We start from the raw sequence: 23,156 nt of genomic DNA on the forward strand, positions 1-23,156 counted from the left end.
GACAAATCTGACAAATAAGTCTACAGAAATACAAAATAAAGGTCTTAAAGGAACAACGACGGAGTAATGAGTACTTATATATCTTCATCAGTTATGTTTAAAAAGTTAGGATGGCTTACCATTTATAATAGAATTAAATATTTTATGATAGTGATGGTTTATAAGTGTATGAATAATCTAGCACCTGAATATTTATCTTAACTTTTTTCAAGTTGTTCAGTTGTTAATAAATACGCATTAAGATCATCTTCCCAAACTAATATATTTGTTCAACGATATGAACGAGAACGACTGGCATTGAGGACTGCCGAGTTCAGGTCAAAATAGGTCATATGAATAAGGGTTGGTTTAACATTGAATTTTTGTCTGGTAGACAAAAATTAAATTCAGGTGTAAATGTAACATAAAATATTGTCTGGGCTATTTTATAATGAAATACTGCCAAGGACAAAATTTCATTATGAAACAGTGTCCTTTTCATGAAATTTTGTCACTTCGGTCTTGACAATATTTCACTATGAAATTCTGTCCATGACAATATTTCACTATGAAATTCTGTCCATGACAATATTTCACTATGAAATACTGTCTATATGACATCATTTCCTTGTGAACTTTCTGTCCATGACAATATTTTACTGTGAAATACTGTCCATGAAAATATTTCTTAATCAAACTATTACAAAATTTAAAATCGCCCTAAAATGGGCGTATGACATTTGCGCCGATTGAAAAAAATTTCGATCTTTCATTTGCGCCGATTTGATTCTTTCATTTGCGCCGATTGGCACAGGTAAATTACGGGTGAATGTTATTTTTATTTATCAATATAACACTCTTAGCTATAGTCAACATGTTATGAATGGTCAATTATAACATGTATATAGCTGTTGTCCCCTGCAAATAGATTGTTGTCGTTTTCATCTGGCTCAGAACTGGTGAAGGAAAACCCAGTCTGTTGGGCTAAGTACAGAGTATAAAGACAAATCAAGGGACACTGATAAATGGCTATTGCATTTTTTCGGGCTACCATGATTCCTTCCCCCAGATGAAATCGAGGACTGCTTCACGTTTGCCAGTATGTCTGACGCTCCTTCTGATGACAAATGTCATGCATTCTTAGACTACGTATGAAGCACTTATATATGCTCAACTTCATGTTATCCACCTTATTTCTGCGCAGCTGCGCCCGTTGAAAACTGTAAGGGGACGAATGACAGTCCAGAATGGTTTCAATCGCATTACAATAAACAGTTCTATTCGCACCACCCTAACATATATTTTTACGGGTGTCATCAAGAAAATCCAGGCCGTGGTGGGCAGGGGACAACTATACTTGACAATTCATAACATGTGAACAACTGGCTTACGGAAGAGGTTTATAAATGATAAATAAGAAATAACATTCACCTGTAATCTACCTGTACAAAATCGGCGCAAATGAAAGACAAAATCGGCGCAAATGAAAGAAAAAAATCGGCGCAAATGCAAAACGCCGTTTAAAATAGTACACAAGCATGCAGCATGCACATTTTTAGATTTATAACTGAAATTATTTTGTAAAGTAAGTATTTTATATATATCAAACTAATATTTATTTTAACATAAGCTCATAAAAATAGTACACAAGCATGCAGCATGCACATTTTTAGATTTATAACGGAAATTATTTCGTAAAGTAAATATTTTATATATATCAAACTAATATTTATTTTAACATAAGCTCATAAAAATAGTACACAAGCATGCAGCATGCACATTTTTAGATTTATAACTGAAATTATTTTGTAAAGTAAGTATTTTATATATATCAAACTAATATTTATTTTAACATAAGCTAGTATAAAATTTGAATAGATACTTTATAAATTAAAGAAATGTCTAACGTATGTTCCATTTTACTACATTATACTGTATAAATATAAGTAATGTACTGACAATCACTTATTAATGTTCAAAATTTTAAATGTACTAATAGTATTCGTAAATACTAGATTGACAAATCTTTTTGCGACAGCGTTTTGGAGGTAAAGTAGTACAATGTAACTGGAATATTAATTTAATTGTGTTTTTTATGTTATTATTAGTCAAATAAAACACTTTAATGATATCATTATCCAACATGATATCTGTTGATAACCTCCCCCTTCATTAGACAAAATTTCATGACAATCTGTCTGAAATATTGTCTCAATACACACAAAATATAACCTCCCTTTAACAGGAAAAAATTTCATAGTATTCATCTGTGAAATATTGTCTATATACATACAAAATTTTACTACGGAAATATATCCTACCCTGGGCATTTTTTCATAGATAAGGACAATATTTCACGATACATAGTCATGAAATATTGTCTTGGAGGACAATATTTTATAGGACAATATTTTGCTTTACATAAATCGTTAAAAAGCTTCTAAATGCTATATGGAAAGTAAGCAGTGATGGTTTTATTTATACTTTTAAAATTCAGACCAATTAACTTTTTGTACACTGAAATCCGGCATATAGATTAAAAACATTTTTTAAATGAAAATCGTAGCTACTATCCGTTTAATATTAAATGGACCTTCCTATAAATATCAAATGTAGGACTGTTATTCCAAGGAAGAATCGAAGCACAGAACATCGGGAAAGATCGGAGAGCCTACATTCTTGTTTGGATTATACAATTTCCGGAAAAAATATAACCTTCTTTGATTCTAAATGTAACTTTCATTGTTTACTTCCGACATGTAGAACGCACGTTATTTTTCTTTCAGTTCAAGTGTCAGTTGTGATTTTGTGTGGTGAACAGAAACCTTTATGTCAAAATGAGTAAATGTCCCATTTCATGGTAAGTTTAAGGAAGTAGCAAATTTTTCCTGTCAATCATTTTACAAATACAATTTAGGTATGCCTTATCACTAAGTTTTTTAAGATAGCTTTGTGAAAGTAATAATGTCTCCATCTCTTGTCGTTTTGGGTCCGTTCGCCCTGAATCCGGGTCCGTTCGCCCAAAAAGACGTTCGCTCCCATTCACGTTCGCCCCTTTCACGTGTTCGCACCCTAAACGTTCGCACCCCGGGTCCGGCGTTAGTGTGAGCCAAAATTTGTTCCTGTGAAAAAAGTTCCAGTGGAACTAATATCACAGGAAATATGTTCTGGGAGAACTTTTTTCACAGATGATTTCTATATAATTTGTTCCATCTCTATAAAATAAGTTCCACACTTTACCTGGTGAAATAAGTACCGGGTTGGTGAAATTTGTTCCTTACCTGGTGAAATAAGTTCCGGGTTTATGAGATATGTTCCTTATCTGGTGAAATAAGTTCTGGGTTTGTGAGATTTGTTCCTCACCTGGTGAAATAAGTTCCTTGTCTGTGAAATATGTTCCACTGGTTAAACAAGTTATCTTATATACTGAGCATTTGTCATCAGTGAGTTTAAAGTTATCATTCAAGTGCATTATAAAAATGAGTATTATATCAATAATAAAAAAAAGTACAAAGTGTAAATCATCCAATTCGAATCCTGTGGAGTATAGCAAATGCTTAATTATATACTCCATAAAAAATATCAAAATGACACTTTTCATCCAGAAAAGAGTAGAATAAGAAAAATCAATCATTCAGAAAAAAAGTATAATTAAAGATGAAAATATGTACTTATTTGAAAAGGACAAAGTGACTGATCAGTTATATCAAAAGACATGTAGAAACAAAAGACACACTCTTTTGAAACTGTGCTAGCTATGACCTAAGTACATGTATGACTAGAACACGGGGCCATGACAGTTAACAAAAATTAAAAACCAAGGAGGAATACGATCCACATAAAACATAAATACAAATTATGATACATTACCATCGCTTTTATTTCTTATCTTCATCCTTTAGTTACAGTCATGCCTTCAATGTGCAAATCGTTTAAAACAAATATCACAGGAACTTATTTAACTTTTTAAAACTCTTAATATTAATTGGAACAAAATTCATGGAGCTATGATTTTTGTTCCGGAACTTATTTCACATTTGGTCATAAAATTAGTTCCGGAACAAATTTTACAGTGCTGGAACATATTTTCTGTGATATAAAGTCCAGTGGAACATATTTCCTATGAAATTTGTTCCAGCGGAACAAATGTCACGCCGGAACAAATTTTTTGTTACATTAGCACCCTTTTTATTGGTTTTTTTAATCTTTTTTTTGGTTAGTGTATTGCTATTAATATTTTTTTTGTTCATTGTTTCAAAATGAAGTGACTTTCTTAAAATGATTTTTGTGTTGAATAATTTTTTAATCGTGTTTTGGTTATTGTATCCTACCGTAGTCTATAATCGGTCATCATGTCCCACTTTTTTTTCGATTATATGTAAATCACAATTTCACATTACTACATACATGATATGCACATGAAAAAAATTTCTATGTAGCATTTTATTTTAAAAATTTTTCAAAGATCAGCTGTTTTGCATGTAAGCCTATGGAGCAGTCAATTACAAGACTGCAACCTGCATAGGGGAATTTTTTCCTATGTTCACTGCAAGGAAGAAGCTCATGTGGACTTTTGTGTGCCCAGAATGACAAAACATCATGATTTAAGTACTTTTTAAGAAATAAAAATCATGGGGTATCAAGTTACACTGAAAAAACTGAAATTATGTCATAATTATGATTTTTTATACAAGACACCATACAAAAGTATAAATAGATATACAATGTAAAGCACATCAGTTTGAGGTAAATTGAGATTCTGGTAGTATTACATATATGATTTTCAATTAAAAAGAACATAGAAAGATTTTTTCCTCCATGAAAACTTCTTCTTGTGATGAAAATTCTGGTTGAGCAGTTTCATTGAAAATCAGTGTAAAGTTGAATAGACAGCTAGATACAAAAGTAATTTTTTACTTTAGGGTTATTATTTTTATGGCTATATTGTTGACATTTAGGTAGAATATATATAAAATGAACTTTTGCTGAAAAGTTTTTTACAAAATGTTCACTTTACAAGAGTCTATGACTTCTTTTCCTGTCTGCTGCACTGCATCGTTAATTGAAAATTCCACATTTGGGTTAAAAATTTGTTTAAAAAGTAGAATTTTTCTAATACTATCCATGATGACAAAGATTTTTGTGCTTAGGTGTGACAAGTAATCAATATTCTTACCAAAAACACCAACTTGAGTATTCATTTTGTTTATTCTAGGATTTTATGACAAATTTTATATGCATAGGGGTGTGAAGTACAACCCAAAAACCATCATATAGTAGGCATGTATAAAGACATGTATTGTCAAAAAAGAGAAAGGTATAGTCTTTCTTGTCTTTAAATAGTTGTATTGCAACAAATTCTTCAATATGAAAAAGTTATGGGGTTGTTTTTCAATTTGACTAAAACAAGAGGCCCACTTGGATAGATTTCATGGAAAAAAGGGGGAGGGGTAAAATATTGAATGTGGTTCCATCAAAGAGAAGGTAAAAAATAAAAATGATAAGTAACAATTCTCTTCTAGCTTCACAGTATCCAAATAATTAGTAAACATTCATAAAGAGAAACTAGAATGAGATTTACAGATCATTTCAATTTTGATAGGCATGACTTATTTCCAAATTTTGCCTTGTTTCAGAAAAGGGTACTCCTTTAATAATGGGATTATATTTATAATTACACCTTATGTAAGAATCCTGGGTTTTGATTGGTTCAAAATATAGTTCATTTTTTAACGCCGCCGGGGTATATGCAAAAAGGAAAGCCTTTTTTACCCTCTCTGCCATGGTATTTGCCAAAAAATACTCTATCCGACTGGACGCTTGTAACGTCACGATCATCAATGCGTTTTTGAACGTTAACATTCGGTGTAATTAAACAGATAAAGCATGTTCTTCAGGGGTATTTGCGAAAAATACCAGTCTTGAGAATGAATTTCCCTCTTCTTACGGCTCACGAAATTTAACATTCTCTCGACTGGTATTTTTCGCAAATACCCCTCCTTAACATGATATATCTGTTCAATAATACAACTAAACAATTCTTTTAATGGCATTTTATATGTTCAAATATGGCTACTTAATGAAACAAAATAAATGATTTATTTTTTTAAGACATGTCATTACAGTTATAGGTACCAGTCTTGTATTACAACTCCAGTTTCCGTTGCATGTCAAAACATGGCGTGAAATAAAATAGTCCATTTTTTCTGAATTTTTTTCTGGACTCAATTTTTTCTGTTTGATTAAAAGTTTATGCTGAGTTGAAACATATATTTAGATTTAAAAAAAATCTTATATCTTTTTGGGGATATCAAAGTGAAACCAGGAAAGTGGAAGGATATCATGTTTACTGGAAGTGGTGCGGCCTAGTAAAAACAGCAAACAGAAAGTAGAAAAAAATAGTTTTGACTTCAGGGTTACATAACTTTTTATTCTTCGTGGCACGACCCACTTTTTTTTCGATTAAATCACAATTTCACATTACTACATACATGATATGCACATGAAAAAAAATTTCTATGTAGCATTTTATTTTAAAATTTTTTCAAAGATCAGCTGTTTTGCATGTACCGCGGTAAGCCTATGGAGCAGTCAATTACAAGACTGCAACCTTAAGTGAATGGATCTCTATGAAATTTAGACATCAGGTTTATAACCACAAAAGGAAGGTTGGGAATGATTTTGGGGGTCATGGTCCCAACAGTTTAGGAATTAGGGGCCAAAAAGGGGCCCAAATAAGCATTTTTCTAGTTTCATCACAATAACTTGTGGAACAGTGTATGGATCTCTCTGAAATTATACCACACGTTTCCATACCACAAAGGGATGGTTAGGATTGGCTTTGGGGAGTTATGGCTCAAACCGTTTAGGAATTAGGGGCAAAAAAGTGAGAAAAAAACAAGGGTGTCCTGGTTAATGGACAATTACTTAAGTACAAATTACAGTGTAGGGGAGGTAATTCAAAAACTACTTTGAATTACCTCCCTTACACTGCTTTTAAATTATGTATAAAGAACTTGTGTGTTGTCTTGAGGTGATTAGCTGTCAATTCATTTTTAGCTCACCTGGCCCAAAGGGCCAAGTTAGCTTTTCTCATCACTTAGCGTCCTTCGTTCGTTGTCGTCCGTCGTTGTTAGCTTATTACAAAAATCTTCTCCTCTGAAACCACTGGGCCAAATTTAACCAAACTTGGCCACAATCATCATTAGGGTATTTAGTTTAAAAAATGTGTCTGATGACCCCGCCAACCAACCAAGATGGCCGCCATGGCTAAAAATAGAACATAGGGGTAAAATGTAGATTTTGGCTTATATCTCTGAAACCAAAGCATTTAGAGTAAATCTGACAAAGGGTAAAACTGATTATCAGGTCAAGATCTATCTGCCCTGAAATTTTCAGACAAATCTGACAACCTGTTGTTGGGTTGCTGCCCCTGAATTGGTGATTTTAAGGAAATTTTGCAGATTTTGGTTATTATCTTGAATATTACCGTATACATGTAGCGGGTTATTTTCGCGGGTGTAAAATTTCGCGATTTTCATTAAATAAGGTATACGAAATATTTTGGCGGTTCTCATTTTGGTGGATTCAAAACTTTTATCAATACCTTTGCATGTACACTTTGGAATTAGCGGAATTTATTTTGGCGATTTTGTTCTATCCGCGAAAATAAGCGAAAAAATTTACACCCCGCGAAAATAACCCGCTATACAGTATTATAGATAGAGATAAACTGTAAACAGCAATAATGTTCAGCAAAGTAAGATCTACAAATAAGTTGTCATGACCAAAATTGTCAGTCGACCCCTTTAGGAGTTATTGCCCTTAATAGTCAATTTTTAACAATTTTTTGTAAATTTTTGTAATCTTTTACAAAAATCTTCTTCTCTGAAACTACTGAGACAAATTCAACCATACTTGGCCATAATCAATATTAGGGTATCTAGTTTAAAAAATTTGTCCGATGACCCCGCCTTCCAACCATCATGGCCGACTTGGTTAAAAATAGAACATAGGGGTAAAATGCAGTTTTTATACGACCGCAAAAAAATTTTGAGGTCGTATATTGGTATGATGTTGTCGTCGTCGTCGTCCGAAGACACATTGGTTTTCGCACTCTAACTTTAATTAAAGTGAATGGATCTATATGAAATTTTACCATAAGGTTCAATATCACAAAAGGAAGGTGGGGATTGATTTTGGGGGTTATGGTACCAACAGTTAAGGAATTAGGGGCCAAAAAGGTGCCAAAAATAAGCATTTTTGTAACTTCCAGACATAACTTGTGTGTTAGTGTACGGATCTCTCTGACATTGTACCACAAGGTTCCATATCACAAAGGGAATGCTGGGATAGATTTTGGGGGTAATTGCCTCCAAATTTTAGGAATTAGGGGCCATAAAAGGGCAAAAAAACAAACATTTTTCTAGTTTCAGGACAATAACTTGTGTTCAAGTGTATGGATCTCTCTGAAATTGTACTGCAAGGTACCATACCACAAAGGGAAGGCTGGGATTGATTTTTGGGGTAATTCCCTCAAAATTTTAGGAATTAGGGGCCATAAAAGGGCAAAAAAACAAACATTTTTCTAGTTTCAGGACAATTACTTGTGTGTAAGTGTATGGATCTTTATGAAATTGTACTACAAGGTTCCATATCACAAAGGGAAAGCTGGAATTGAGTTTGAGGGTAATTGCCCAAAATGTTTAGGAATAAGGGGCCAAAAAGGGGCCAAAAATAAGCATTTTTCTAGTTTCCAGACAATAACTTGTGTTCAAGTGTATTGATCTCTCTGAAATTGTACTGCAAGGTTCCATACCACAACGGGAAGGCTGGGATTGATTTTGGGGGTAATTCCCTCAAAATTTTAGGAATTTGGCCATAAAAGGGCAAAAAAACAAACATTTTTCTAGTTTCAGGACAATAACTTGTGTGTAAGTGTATGGATCTTTATGAAATTGTACTGCAAGGTTTCATATGACAAAGGGAAAGCTGGGTTTGAGTTTGGGGGTAATTGCCCTAAAGGTTTAGGAATTTGGGGCCAAAAAGGGCCAAAAAACAAGCATTTTTCTAGTTTCCAGACAATAACTTGTGTTCAAGTGTATGGATCTCTCTGAAATTGTATTGCAAGGTACTATACTACAAAGGGAAGGCTGGGATTGATTTTGGGGGTAATTCCCTCAAAATTTTAGGAATTAGGGGCCATAAAAGGGCAAAAAAACAAACATTTTTCTAGTTTCAGGACAATAACTTGTGTGTAAGTGTATGGATCTCTCTGACATTGTACCACAAGGTTCCATATCACAAAGGGAAGGCTGGGATTGATTTTGGGGTAATTGCCTTCAAATTTTAGGAATTAGGGGCCAAAAAGGGCCAAAAAACAAGCATTTTTTCTAGTTTCATGACAATTACTTGTGTGTAAGTGTATGGATCTTTATGAAATTGTACTACAAGGTTCCATATCACAAAGGTAAAGCTGGAATTGAGTTTGGGGGTAATTGCCCAAAACATTTAGGAATAAGGGGCCAAAAATAAGCATTTTTCTAGTTTCCAGACAATAACTTGTGTTCAAGTGTATGGATCTCTCTGAAATTGTATTGCAAGGTACTATACCACAAAGGGAAGGCTGGGATTGATTTTGGGGGTAATTCCCTCAAAATTTTAGGAATTAGGGGCCATAAAAGGGCAAAAAAACAAACATTTTTCTAGTTTCAGGACAATAACTTGTGTGTAAGTGTATGGATCTCTCTGACATTGTACCACAAGGTTCCATATCACAAAGGGAAGGCTGGGATTGATTTTGGGGTAATTGCCTTCAAATTTTAGGAATTAGGGGCCAAAAAGGGCCAAAAAACAAGCATTTTTCTAGTTTCCAGACAATAACTTGTGTTCAAGTGTATGGATCTCTCTGAAATTGTATTGCAAGGTACTATACCATATTTTACCATAAGGTTCAATATCACAAAAGGAAGGTGGGGATTGATTTTGGGGGTTATGGTACCAACAGTTAAGGAATTAGGGGCCAAAAAGGTGCCAAAAATAAGCATTTTTGTAACTTCCAGACATAACTTGTGTGTTAGTGTACGGATCTCTCTGACATTGTACCACAAGGTTCCATATCACAAAGGGAATGCTGGGATAGATTTTGGGGGTAATTCCCTCAAAATTTTAGGAATTAGGGGCCATAAAAGGGCAAAAAAACAAACATTTTTCTAGTTTCAGGACAATAACTTGTGTGTAAGTGTATGGATCTCTCTGACATTGTACCACAAGGTTCCATATCACAAAGGGAATGCTGGGATTGATTTTGGGGGTAATTGCCTTCAAATTTTAGGAATTAGGGGCAAAAAAGGGGCAAAAAACAAGCATTTTTCTAGTTTCCAGACAATAACTTGTGTTCAAGTGTATGGATCTCTCTGAAATTGTACTGCAAGGTACCATATCACAAAGGGAAGGCTGGGATTGATATTGGGGGTAATTCCCTCAAAATTTTAGGAATTAGGGGCCATAAAAGGGCAAAAAAACAAACATTTTTCTAGTTTCAGGACAATTACTTGTGTGTAAGTGTATGGATCTTTATGAAATTGTACTACAAGGTTCCATATCACAAAGGGAAAGCTGGAATTGAGTTTGGGGGTAATTGCTCAAAATGTTTAGGAATAAGGGGCCAAAAAGGGGCCAAAAATAAGCATTTTTCTAGTTTCCAGACAATAACTTGTGTTCAAGTGTATGGATCTCTCTGAAATTGTACTGCAAGGTACCATACCACAAAGGGAAGGCTGGGATTGATTTTGGGGGTACTTCCCTTAAAATTTAAGGAATTAGGGGCCATAAAAGGGCAAAAAAACAAAACATTTTTCTAGTTTCAGGACAATAACTTGTGTGTAAGTGTATGGATCTTTATGAAATTGTACTGCAAGGTTCCATATGACAAAGGGAAAGCTGGGTTTGAGTTTGGGGGTAATTGCCCTAAAGGTTTAGGAATTTTGGGCCAAAAAGGGGCCAAAAAACAAGCATTTTTCTAGTTTCCAGACAATAACTTGTGTTCAAGTGTATGGATCTCTCTGAAATTGACTGCAAGGTACCATACCACAAAGGGAAGGCTGGGATTGAGTTTGGGGGTCAATGTTAAATTTTTGAGTTTTGGTCTTTTTTTCTAATACTATATGCAATAGGTCAACTATATTTGGTGTATGGAAATATTTTATGATGTACATGTCAGTCTGGGCGGTTTTATTTGACCTTGACCTCATTTTCACGGTTCATACCTCAGTGTTAAGTTTTTTTGTTTTGGTCTGTTTTTCTATTACTATAAGCAATAGGTCAACTATATTTGTTGTATGGAAGGATTGCAAGCTGTACATGTCTGCCTGGCATGGTTCATCTGACCTTGACCTCATTTTCATGGTTCATTAGTCAATGTTTAGTTTTCTTGGTTAAGTCTGTATCTTATATTATTAGAAACTATAAGCAATAGGTCAACTATATTTAGTGTATTGAATGATTGTAAGGTGTACATGTATTTCTTGTTTGGTTTATAGGACCTTGACCTCATTTTCTTGGATCATGTTAAGTTTATGTGATAGTTGTAGTAAAGCTTTATATTTAGAACTATCAACATAATATCAATGATTAGTAAAGAAGGCGAGACATTTCAGCGTGTGCACTCTTGTTTTCTGTAATAAAAGTATTATTTGATTAAAAGTATAATAATTTATTCCTTAAATGACGAAAATACCACATCTACTTATAATTTTTCTTCATGCATCAGATAAGGATACAAAAATCTGCCTGATCAGGTCAGTTTCCCAACTCATTTTGTTTGCTCTGTATCTTGAAATTGTATGTTGAATGAGCACTAGATTCATTTTGTTATGTACACAAACAGATTATATTCCAAATATTTGTTCTCATATTATTGCTACATTTTGTATTATTCTTTTTGATAATCAGATATATAAATTTGCGGGAAATCATATGACTTGCGACATTGCAGTGTCTGTCTACAGAACAGGAGCAGGGTAATGCGCTAGTGCAACATTTTAAAAAAAAGATAACGATTTTGAGTTCATAAGTTTTTGATTTACATGTATATGTGAATTTTTCATTTTATTGATTTTCTTACTGTTAATGGAGACTTTGTCCCCATAATATATATATGAAAAACAACTGAAGACTTAGTTATCTGTATGTGTTAATTTATGTTCATTGATACATTGTAACAATCATTCAAAACAATCATAAATAGTTTCAACGATACCTTACTCTTAAAATACAGTAGCCATTCACATCATGCATCATTTATTTCCTAACACTGTTTTTTTTTTTAAGAACTAGCTGAAATATATTTAAAAAAAATGCTAACTCAACTGTCACACATGTTATATTGTATTAGTATAACTGTCACACATGTGTTGTATTCTATTATTATAGGAATGTTCCTGTTGATACTGGCCACAATTTCTTCTTCACTCAAGAAACTTTCAACAAATATTCGAAACCGGAAACATATGAAGAGAAGATTAGAAAAAGATATGAGTTATTCCCGCCGAGAGAATGTCATCTTGGTGTGAATGCTAAATCTAAAAGATCAAAGAAGAAGGTGAATGAGAAAAAAACAAAAAGTTGGGATAAAGAAGATAAAGAATCTCTGTATAAAGTTCAATCACTTAGTGATGCCAGTGAAGAGGAGGAGGAGCTTATATTTGATGTTGAAGAAGATTTTGAAGAATTTGGTGTTGTAAAGAAAATTACACCAAAACAGAACAAACAAAAAGAAAAAGCTAAAACAAGAGGCCAGAAGGTCACAGATGTTGTTGTACTTGATACTGAAAAGAAAGAAGCTTTGCAGAAAAATAAATTTCAACATACTAGTACAAAACAATCTGATACTCAGCAGAAACATACAGATGATACAGAGTTACAACAAACACAGCCATGTATTGAAGATTTGGAAGAGTTTGGTGTAGAAAAGGCTTACAATACAGAAAAGAAGGAACCCTCAGCACAAAGTGTAGATATCAATCAAATAGAGGAATTTGGTATTCCTAAAACTATATCAAATCAAAGTGACATTTTGGAAGGTTCCATGCCAGGAAACCAGAACCATCAACAGAAAGAGAGTAATAAAGAACAAAAGAAAAGAACAGAAGAATTTCCATGGGACACTAAATCCAGAGATAGGTTATTATTAGTTTCTTTACGGGAAATTATTTAAAGAATGTTTTAAATAACATAAATCTAGTGCAGTGTTCTCCTCAGAGCCATATACCCTGGTACCATGGTTGCTGAGCCATATACGATGGTACCATGGTTGCTGAGCTTGTTTACCATGCTGCTATCTGAATAGAATGTATAATAGAATTTAAATGTGGTGAGCAACTATATTTTTGGGGAGACAGTGGTATTTGAAAATACTGGAGGGAACACTGTATTGAAATACATTTATAGAATGAATGACCAAAACTTTTTTACTTGGATCTAGCTATTTTGATATATTAAGAATGTCATGAATGTAGAATTTGAATTGTTTGTTTTCTTTATGAATTTCCTTAAAAAGAAAAAAGGGTTAATGGGAAGCCATTAATATAATTTTTCAGGCTATTTATCCATTTGACATTTTGTTGTATTTTCAGGAAGAGTGATAAGGCAGATTCAAAGATATTCAGATATCAGAACAGGAAATCTAATTTAAACAGTAGAGAACAGAGCCGTTATTTAAACTTGCATTACAAATATAATACATTTACTCCTAAAAGTCCATCAGAGAGGGAAAAACGTGAAATGAAAGACTTTATGGTAATTTTGTTATATTAGCACAACAATGCAATTCAATTTTCTTCACATTATTTGCATTTTTATACACACTGAAATTTAACAACTTAATTAATTACATCATTTTAACAATGGTTCCTTAATTTGTATACAAGTTTAAGCCAAAGTACAAAGGAGAGTACTGGGATGTGTAATATAAGATAAAAGTTCTATATGTGTAAGTCAAGATAAAAGTTCTATATGTGTAAGGTAAGATAAAAGTTCTGTATGTGTAAGGTAAGATAAAAGTTCTATATGTGTAAGGTAAGATAAAAGTTCTATATGTGTAAGGTAAGATAAAAGTTCTATATGTGTAAGGTAAGATAAAAGTTCTGTATATGTAAGGTATGATAAAAGTTCTATATGTGTAATTAGGTAAGATAAAAGTTCTATATGTGTAAGGTAAGATAAAAGTTCTGTATGTGTAAGGTAAGATAAAAGTTCTGTATGTGTAAGGTATGATAAAAGTTCTGTATGTGTAAGGTATGATAAAAGTTCTATATGTGTAAGGTAAGATAAAAGTTCTATATGTGTAAGGTAAGATAAAAGTTCTATATGTGTAAGGTAAGATAAAAGTTCTATATGTGTAAGGTAAGATAAAAGTTCTGTATGTGTAAGGTAAGATAAAAGTTCTGTATGTGTAAGGTAAGATAAAAGTTCTGTATGTGTAAGGTATGATAAGAGTTCTATATGTGTAAGGTAAGATAAGAGTTCTATATGTGTAAGGTATGATAAGAGTTCTGTATATGTAAGGTAAGATAAAAGTTCTGTATGTGTAAGGTATGATAAAAGTTCTATATGTGTAAGGTAAGATAAAAGTTCTATATGTGTAAGGTAAGATAAAAGTTCTATATGTAAGGTAAGATAAAAGTTCTATATGTGTAAGGTAAGATAAAAGTTCTATATGTGTAAGGTAAGATAAAAGTTCTATATGTAAGGTAAGATAAATGTTCTATATGTGTAAGTCAAGATAAAAGTTCTGTATGTGTAAGGTAAGATAAAAGTTCTATATGTGTAAGGTAAGATAAAAGTTCTGTATGTGTAAGGTAAGATAAAAATTCTATATGTGTAAGGTAAGATAAAAATTCTGTATGTGTAAGGTAAAATAAAAGTTCTGTATGTGTAAGGTAAGATAAAAGTTGTGTGTGTAAGGAAAGATAAAAGTTCTGTATGTGTAAGGTAAGATAAAAGTTGTATGTGTAAGGTAAATATAAAAAGTTGTATGTGTAATTAGCCATGCAGTAATTCTGACTGAATAATGTTTATCATGCTTAGGCAGTTTTGATAGGAGGGGGCATTAAGTTTTCAGGTATGTGTGTCCGTCAGTTGGTCTGCTCTGTATCTGCTTAAAGTTTTTTGTCAAGGCAGTTTATCATGAAATGGTGGTCTCATCAACTTTAAACTTGTACACATATTCATAAGGATGTGAAGTTTTAAAATTATATGTCAGTTTCATTTATTTACTGACCAAAGTTTTAGATGAAGATAGTTTTCCATGTCACATAAATTTGAAGCATGGTATACATGTTCATTACCTGTAAAAAAATTTGTAAAATAAGACCCCATTCACACTTTAACATTAAGATAGATTTAAACTAGATCGGTTCACTTTAGATTGATTTAAGCCCAATGTGAATGCTTTCAGTCGATCTTGAATCGGTCTAAAATAAAACACCAAAAGAAGTAGTTTAGTTGGAATCGATCTGATATGAATCGATCTAAATGTGAACACAGAGATCAATCTAAAATAGTAAGATTAAATCCAAAATAAATTGTGAGCATGTATGGCGGCAAAACAAAATGTGCTATTTATTATAAAAACTGTCAAGAACAAACAACAGCATCAACATTTGAAATTGTAATTCAAGTGAAGAAATATAAGTAACTTTATCCATTATTGATTTGCAAGCATTTGGTACCCAATCTGCTAGAAATTAACACATTAATATGATTAGATATTTCTTTTTATACATAGTGTTCACAATTTCATTGGTAAGATGGTTAGATTGATTGCATGTTTACCTGTAGACATTGTTATGAACAAGAACTGACAGTTTAATATTTTCTTGTTTTTTAGTGAATCAAATTAACATGGTTTGCAATAATTAAAAGTGGAATATTTACTGCATATATTCTTTTAATTTCCTTCAAAAATGTAATCAATATTATAAACATTAATTACATTTGTCCTAATCAGTAAATCAATAAAACTGACCACATCCGTAAATTTAAAAAAAAGAAAATTAAGAGTTTGTCTATAAATTTATCGTTGACATTTTATATTTAAGTAAATATACTGGAAAGTAATTATGATAAGTAAATAAAATGTTTGCCCAAAAAACTCTTTTGTGCAATTGCTGAACTTTTGTCCTGAAAATCCCATTCTTGCTGCAAAATTGAACTTAAACTTAACGAGTTTATTTAATTTATTGTGGGTGCATAAAATTTTATTGAAAGCCTTTATATGATGCTGTTTGATACCTATCCATCAAAAGGGTAATCCAGAATTGTGAAGTTTTATTTAAAGATGTTCATATTTCCATTGTTGATTTTAACTTCTTTGGTCTCTTAATACTTTTTCAGTTAATTTATTTTCAGACTTTACATGAGAGGGTAATAGAAGAACAAAAGGAATACCAGCAGTATCTAGAAAAACTGGCTCATACTGCGAAATCAGATTATAATTATTTAGCACCTGAAGCTGATCGATATTTCAAGGTAATTATTTGGAACCTGAAGCTGATTGATATTTCCAGGTAATTATTTGGCACCTGAAGCTGATTGATATTTCAAGGTAATTATTTAGCACCTGAATTCGAAGCTGATTGATATTTCAAGGTAATTATTTGGCACCTGAAGCTGATAGATATTACAAGGTATTTATTAGGTACCCGAAGCTGATTGATGTTTCAAGGTAATTATTTAGCACCTGAAGCTGATTGATATTTCAAGGTAATTATTAAGCACCTGAAGCTGATAGATATTTCAAGGTTTTTATTTGGTACCAGAAGCTGATTGATATTTCAAGGTATTTATTTGGCACCTGAAGCTGATTGATATTTCAAGGTAATTATTTGGCACCTGAAGCTGATAGATATTTCAAGGTAATTATTTAGCACCTGAAGCTGATTGATATTTCAAGGTAATTATTAAGCACCTGAAGCTGATTGATATTTCAAGGTAATTATTTAGCACCTGAATTCGAAGCTGATTGATATTTCAAGGTAATTATTTGGCACCTGAAGCTGATTGATATTTCTAGGTAATTATTTAGCACCTGAAGCTGATCGATATTTCAAGGTAATTATTTAGCACCTGAAGCTGATTGATATTTCAAGGTAATTATTTGGCACCTGAAGCTGATAGATATTTCAAGGTAATTATTTGGCACCTGAAGCTGATAGATATTTCAAGGTATTTATTAGGTACTCGAAGCTGATTGATATTTCAAGGTATTTATATGGCACCTGAAGCTGATTGATATTTCAAGGTAATTATTTGGCACCTGAAGCTGATCAATACTTCAAGGTATTTATTTGGCACCTGATGCTGATCAATATTTCAAGGTATTTATTTGGTACCTGAAGCTGATAACGGTTTCAGATTTGGGGATTACATGGCAATTGATTGATTGGTGTTTAACACCACTTTCAGCACTATTATGATAGTTTGTGGCAGTCAGTTTTAAAATGGTGGAGGAAGCAGGGTTGCCAGGAGAGAATGACCAACCTTTGGTACATGTCAATTAAAGAAGTTCTTGTATTTGGTTTGGTCAATTTTCACTGCAATGGAAGAATCATTTTTAGATTGAATCATCAAATTCAAAAATATTTGGTACTGTATTTTTTTCTGTAATGGAAAACACATGTGCAGTTCAATTATTTTTGGAAATAAATACTGATAACTGGGGAAGAAATGGTCACTTTTCACTTAGATCTACCAAGATCTTTTGATTGTAAAAAGCACATGACAAAAAAAAATCTGTTTACTGCCATAAATTATTTCCATGCCCACACCAACATATTTTATGGAAATTTTTAGTTCAACACTGATAGTGCCCAGATCATATTATATATTCGAAGTAAAAAAAAACCTAACTACCCACCTTATTATCAAGAGACAGGAAACAAACATATATTTTTGTTTTGACTTAGCTGTAATGGCACTTATCTTTTATATATATAGTATGTGATATAATTATTTTTTCTTTGCAGGAAAGGTTAGCCATGAAGAAAAAGCGAGTCCAGTTGTACCCTCAGTACTACAATGTTTGTGACAAATTAAATCTTTTAACAACTGGACCTCCATGTCAGTTACTGTTTGTCATGTCCTTGTTAGAACTGGTAAGGCCAAACAAACATTGTTTGTCATGTCTATATTAGAACTGGTAAGGCCAAACAAACATTGTTTGTCATGTCTATATTAGAACTGGTAAGGCCAAACAAACATTGTTTGTCATGTCTATGTTAGAACTGGTAAGGCCAAACAAACATTGTTTGTCATGTCTATATTAGAACTGGTCAGGCCAAACAAACATTATTGGCTGTTTGTCATGTCATTGTTAGCACTGTTAAGGCCAATCAATACAGTTAAGTGAAGATAATAGGTATGGTATTTACTGAAATATTCAGATACAATGCAGCCAGGTTTATAAATGATTTTGAACAGAAACAAATGTTTGTCAACAAGAGATGATGCCAGACAATGTTTTTGATAATGGTGTAATACCACCAAATCATAGTACGTCACATCCGGTTGCATACGAAAATAGGTTGAAAAAAAATATTCCCTTGTATTTGACAGTTGTAGGTAATTCATCCTACATTTCATTGCAGTAAAACATTTCTGGGTCATAAACATATATCTTGGGTATTTAAAAGCACCATTATTTTTTTATTTGGGATTTCTATAGAATATTTTGGAAACTTGAGGTTACATGGTTACTAAAGCTTGTACACAGGTTAATAAAAGGGAAAATTTGATTGGTTAACTTCCAGTGATGGTTATTTTCTTATATGCAATGAAATGTTATGTGAATTTTTTTCTATAGTACTGGACAGGATAAAACTTTACTCATGCCAAGTATTTCTTTATTTGAAACAAAGATAAATTCTGCACAATTTTTTGAAAAGCGCAAATTTAACAAAGACTAATAGGGGAAAATAAATGGTGGTATTACACCCAAAGAAATGTATACTTTTCCTTTCAGGGAACAGTACCAAAGCTTGTTGTACCAAATATGAATGTAGGAGAAAGACCAAGGATACCATTAGACTATGATTCTATTGCCAAACATTGTCCATGTGATCATAATAAACCTTCCAATGTTTGGAACAATCAGGTACAATTAGCAATCATTCTACAGCAAAACATTGTCCATGTGATCATAATAAACCTTCTATTATTTGGAACAATGAGGTACAATTAGCTATCATTCTACAGCGAAACATTGACCATGTGATCATAATAAACCTTCCAATATTTGGAACAATGAGGTACAATTAGCAATCATTCTACAGCAAAACAAACTTCATTCATGTGTTCACAACAAACTTTCTAATGTCAACATGTGGTAGCATCCATTCTTTTGGACTACCCATGCATATTAATTTTTAAATCATTTGAAGCTTTGAATGATGAGGTACAATTAACAATTATTCTAAAGCTGTACATGTCCCTTCTTGAACTGTGAACCTTCCAATGTTTTGAATCAGTGATAATTCTAGAACAAATGCAATGTCCCTGTGTTCACAGTAAACTTTGTTATGTTTGGAGCTATAAGATAAAAACAGGTCATATCAATTCCAGAAAATATCAAAATTTATGTATCATCAAAAATTTTGTTTGATAAGTGATTGATGGTTGTAACCATTGACAGCCAAGCAACAACAACAAAAAAGTGCATTGTTTTTATCCTTTATATTTTTGATGGTTTTCTTATACAATCAATGTGTATTGGCCTATAGGAATGTTTATAGGTTAGAGGTGTACATTGTAGAGGACCATACTTGCCAACCTCTGACAATGAGAAATCATGTCATGACATGACATGACATGTCAAAAAGCGTGTGAAAGCGCGCGACATAGAAAACACATTATACAAATTTGTTAATATAAAAAACAATATTCTACTATAAACTTTTATTGTATTCAACAGTCGTCTGTTTTGCTGCTTTTAAAGCAACACCACTAAGTACAAATTCAAAACAACTGCCAGTTTGGTTACATTTACTTGATAACAACTAAACAAGGCTCACAATATATCATTGTCAAGTTCTGATCAGAATTTAGTGTGAATTTCTTTATAATTGAAAATGCTCTCTCACAGTCAGAATTTATATTGGCTGAACTAAAATAGCTTTATCAAGCTTTAAAAGAGTGTCATAACGTTTTTTTGCCATCTAAAATGTCATCTATTATCTCTGCCATTGCATTAGTAGGCATTAGGGAGCTACCATTTGATTTTTATGGGGGGGCTAGGATGAAAAATTTTGTCCTCCCTTTTTATTTTTCCCTCTTTTCTGCCCTGTCTTTTTATTTTTCACTCTCTTCGGTCCTGCCTTTTTTTTTTACATAAATTATCATCCTGCCTTTTTTTTTTTTGCAAATAATCTCATCCTGCCTTTTTTTTTACTCAAAACTCCTGTCCTGCCTATTTTTTTCAAATTTCATCCTAGCCCCCCATAAAAATCAAATGGTAGCTCCCTTACTCTCAACAAACTATCTATTGCCTGGTCAAAACTAGGTAGTTCATCAGAAGACAGCTGGTACTATGAGAACTGATCCAACAGTTCCGTGATATTTCCATCCCCTATGGCCTGTGGAAATCTGTTGGCTAGATTTGAAACTGAAAAAGAAAAATATTTTATTATTTGATTACCATGAAACACGTTAAATGCTTAATCAAATAACTACATTGTAGTTGCCCTCTCACATGTATTGTTATGATTGCAACATAGGGTGCACAATGCGTTACTCGTCCCTCGATCATTTAAACTCGAACTCCCAAATATAATTTATAAATCTTGAATCTTAGACGTACACATCGTTTTCACTTAACAATCGGCTCTTTAGACGACGGTACGGGTCCTGAAAGCGACCTCTTTCTGTGGACATTTCCCCTACGTGAATTTGAAAGAAAGAAAGTCACAAAATCATAAAAACTAATCACAAACTACTTACCTTAAGTGCTTTTTGCTGTTTGTCCATATAGAAAAATAAACAATGGTGAACAAACAATTACTTTGAAATTTTCGGTATTTATTGTCTAATAAAAAGAAAAAACCCGAGAATCGCAATATCACTAACGACCAAAAAATCAAGACAACAAAAAAGCGTGTAAAGTGGTGAAAAGTGTGTACACGCCATGTGACAAAATCCTAGCGTGTAAACCGTTGAAAAAGCGTGTATTACACGCGAATATCATGTCAGTTGGCAACTATGTAGAGGACAATAATAGGAACTGTGATGAAATAGCAGTAATAAGAATGTTAAATTTTGCTCATTAATATATCAGAACACAATATATGTAAAATATACAAATATTGTGCAGGTTTATATGTACTCAATTGTTTAATTCATAAAATTACTGATAGAATTTTTAGAAAATGTCAACAAATTTCTGTACATTTAAATTGCAGCCTTGTAGCAAGGACCAGAACTGTGATGTTTTATCTCAGAGGTCCAAAGTACACATCACAATATCAGCCAGTGCTATTGCTTGTATTGTAAATAACCATGCTCCTAACTACAACAGGGAATGGGAGATACCATTTACTGTCAAGGATTACCAGCTTCAGGGTATGTATTGGGAAGTAATGGGAGATACCATTTACTGTCAAGGGATATCAGCTTCAGGTTATGTATTGAGAATTAATGGGAGATACCATTTACTGTCAAGGATTACCAGCTTCAAGGTATGTATTGAGGGGGCATAGGACATTCGAGCGAAAATAAAAAATGCACATATAGTCATTAGAGCGCCGGCATCATAGGACATTTTAGCGATGGAATATTAACCTTACCTGGATTTTCAAATAGAATGTTTGAGCGAAATTTATTGTGATACTTTTAAATGAATTAAGAAAAAAATATTTTAAAAAAGTAAGAAAAAAGAGTCAGTTTTAAAAAAAATATAATTTATTTGATTTTACACCTGAGTAATTTGACCGATTCTGGCTAGTTAATTGTAGTGTCTCTACTTACTAGGGATGTCAACGAGTACTCGAGTATTCGAGTATCGCTCGGTAGTACAGAGTATCAAATACCAAAACGATACTCGACTAATCGGTTACCTGTTAGAATATTGCTGTCTTTATATAAAATTGATCTTCTTGAGAACCTCTTTCGGAAATTAAATAGGCATCACTGATAAATCAAACTAGTAAATAAAATACATTTTGTTTCGAATGCTTGTGCTAAGTTGTCATTTAAAATGCCTCCGAAAATACGTGGCCTATACCTAGGCTAACACTTTGTCTTAGCCATTCCGGCACATTGGTACCGTCAGAGCAAATATTTCGACTGCAAGACTGTAATTAGTTACAAAGTTGCAAAACCGACTGTCCCCAATAATAGTTGAAAAGAAAATGTTTCCAAATATAATAAATTCGTTGAATCCTCTGGTGACCCTCAGTGAATAGTTAAATTTTTAATCCTTACGCCTTTGTGAACATTAAATGTGTTTTCTTAACGATTACCAAATACTATTGTATGATATTGTTTTTCCTTGTTTTTGAATAGGTGTTAATTAAATTATATTGATTAGAATATTGTTTTTTACTTAATTAGTAATTGTAGGTAATGAGCTATTAATTATGGTGTGTAATTCCTTTCCCAGATACTATATATGTAGATGTTTTTTCGTCCGTTGAAAAACAATCCACATAATGTAAAATATATGCTTTTGTGTTTCTGTGTTGTAGATATATTCCCGAGCGAGTACTCGAGTATCGCTCGATAAAACCAACGAGTACTCCATTAGTAATTGTTCACCGAGTTGACATCCCTACTACTTACCAATCATTTCTACTATAATTCATTGGCTATGCAAACTTTCTTTGTTCTAAATTTCTTATATTTATAAAGTGAAATGTCCCTTGGCACTTGAGATCTTAATACTAATACATGTACATTTTAAAATGGATATACTTTTGACCGAGACGAATAAAAGAAAAAAGCGCCTTGTTTGCAATAGCACCTCAGAGCCAAACAGAGAAGGAGAAGGAACAGAATAACGAGGGATGTTTATGTCTGAAGCCTAGGATATAAATTTCAAGTCTGAACTGACTAAGCTTGTAAATATTGCCATTGTCGAGTTTTAAGTTTTAGGAAAGTGCTATTTTTTTTAGAATTACAAGATGTTT

The 23,156-nt window shown here is 32.7% G+C and overlaps 1 protein-coding gene across 50 annotated transcripts in view; it reads left to right on the forward strand.

Moving 5' to 3' along the window:
• Positions 1-2,717: 2,717 nt before the first annotated feature.
• The window catches only part of LOC127731126 (uncharacterized), a 55,999-nt gene continuing 35,560 nt past the window's right edge, over positions 2,718-23,156 (forward strand). For all 50 annotated transcript variants that reach the window (XM_052239996.1, XM_052239999.1, XM_052240003.1 and 47 more), the window contains exons 1-7: positions 2,718-2,839; positions 12,412-13,161; positions 13,614-13,776; positions 16,390-16,509; positions 18,006-18,134; positions 19,001-19,132; positions 21,432-21,591. In XM_052239996.1, the coding sequence (XP_052095956.1) occupies positions 2,817-2,839; positions 12,412-13,161; positions 13,614-13,776; positions 16,390-16,509; positions 18,006-18,134; positions 19,001-19,132; positions 21,432-21,591 (1,477 nt within the window). In that variant the 5' untranslated portion in view covers positions 2,718-2,816. The remainder of the gene's footprint in view (positions 2,840-12,411; positions 13,162-13,613; positions 13,777-16,389; positions 16,510-18,005; positions 18,135-19,000; positions 19,133-21,431; positions 21,592-23,156) is intronic.

The sequence above is a fragment of the Mytilus californianus genome, unplaced genomic scaffold (assembly GCF_021869535.1).
Source record: "Mytilus californianus isolate M0D057914Y unplaced genomic scaffold, xbMytCali1.0.p SCAF_2, whole genome shotgun sequence".
Taxonomy (NCBI): Eukaryota; Metazoa; Mollusca; class Bivalvia; order Mytilida; family Mytilidae; genus Mytilus; species Mytilus californianus.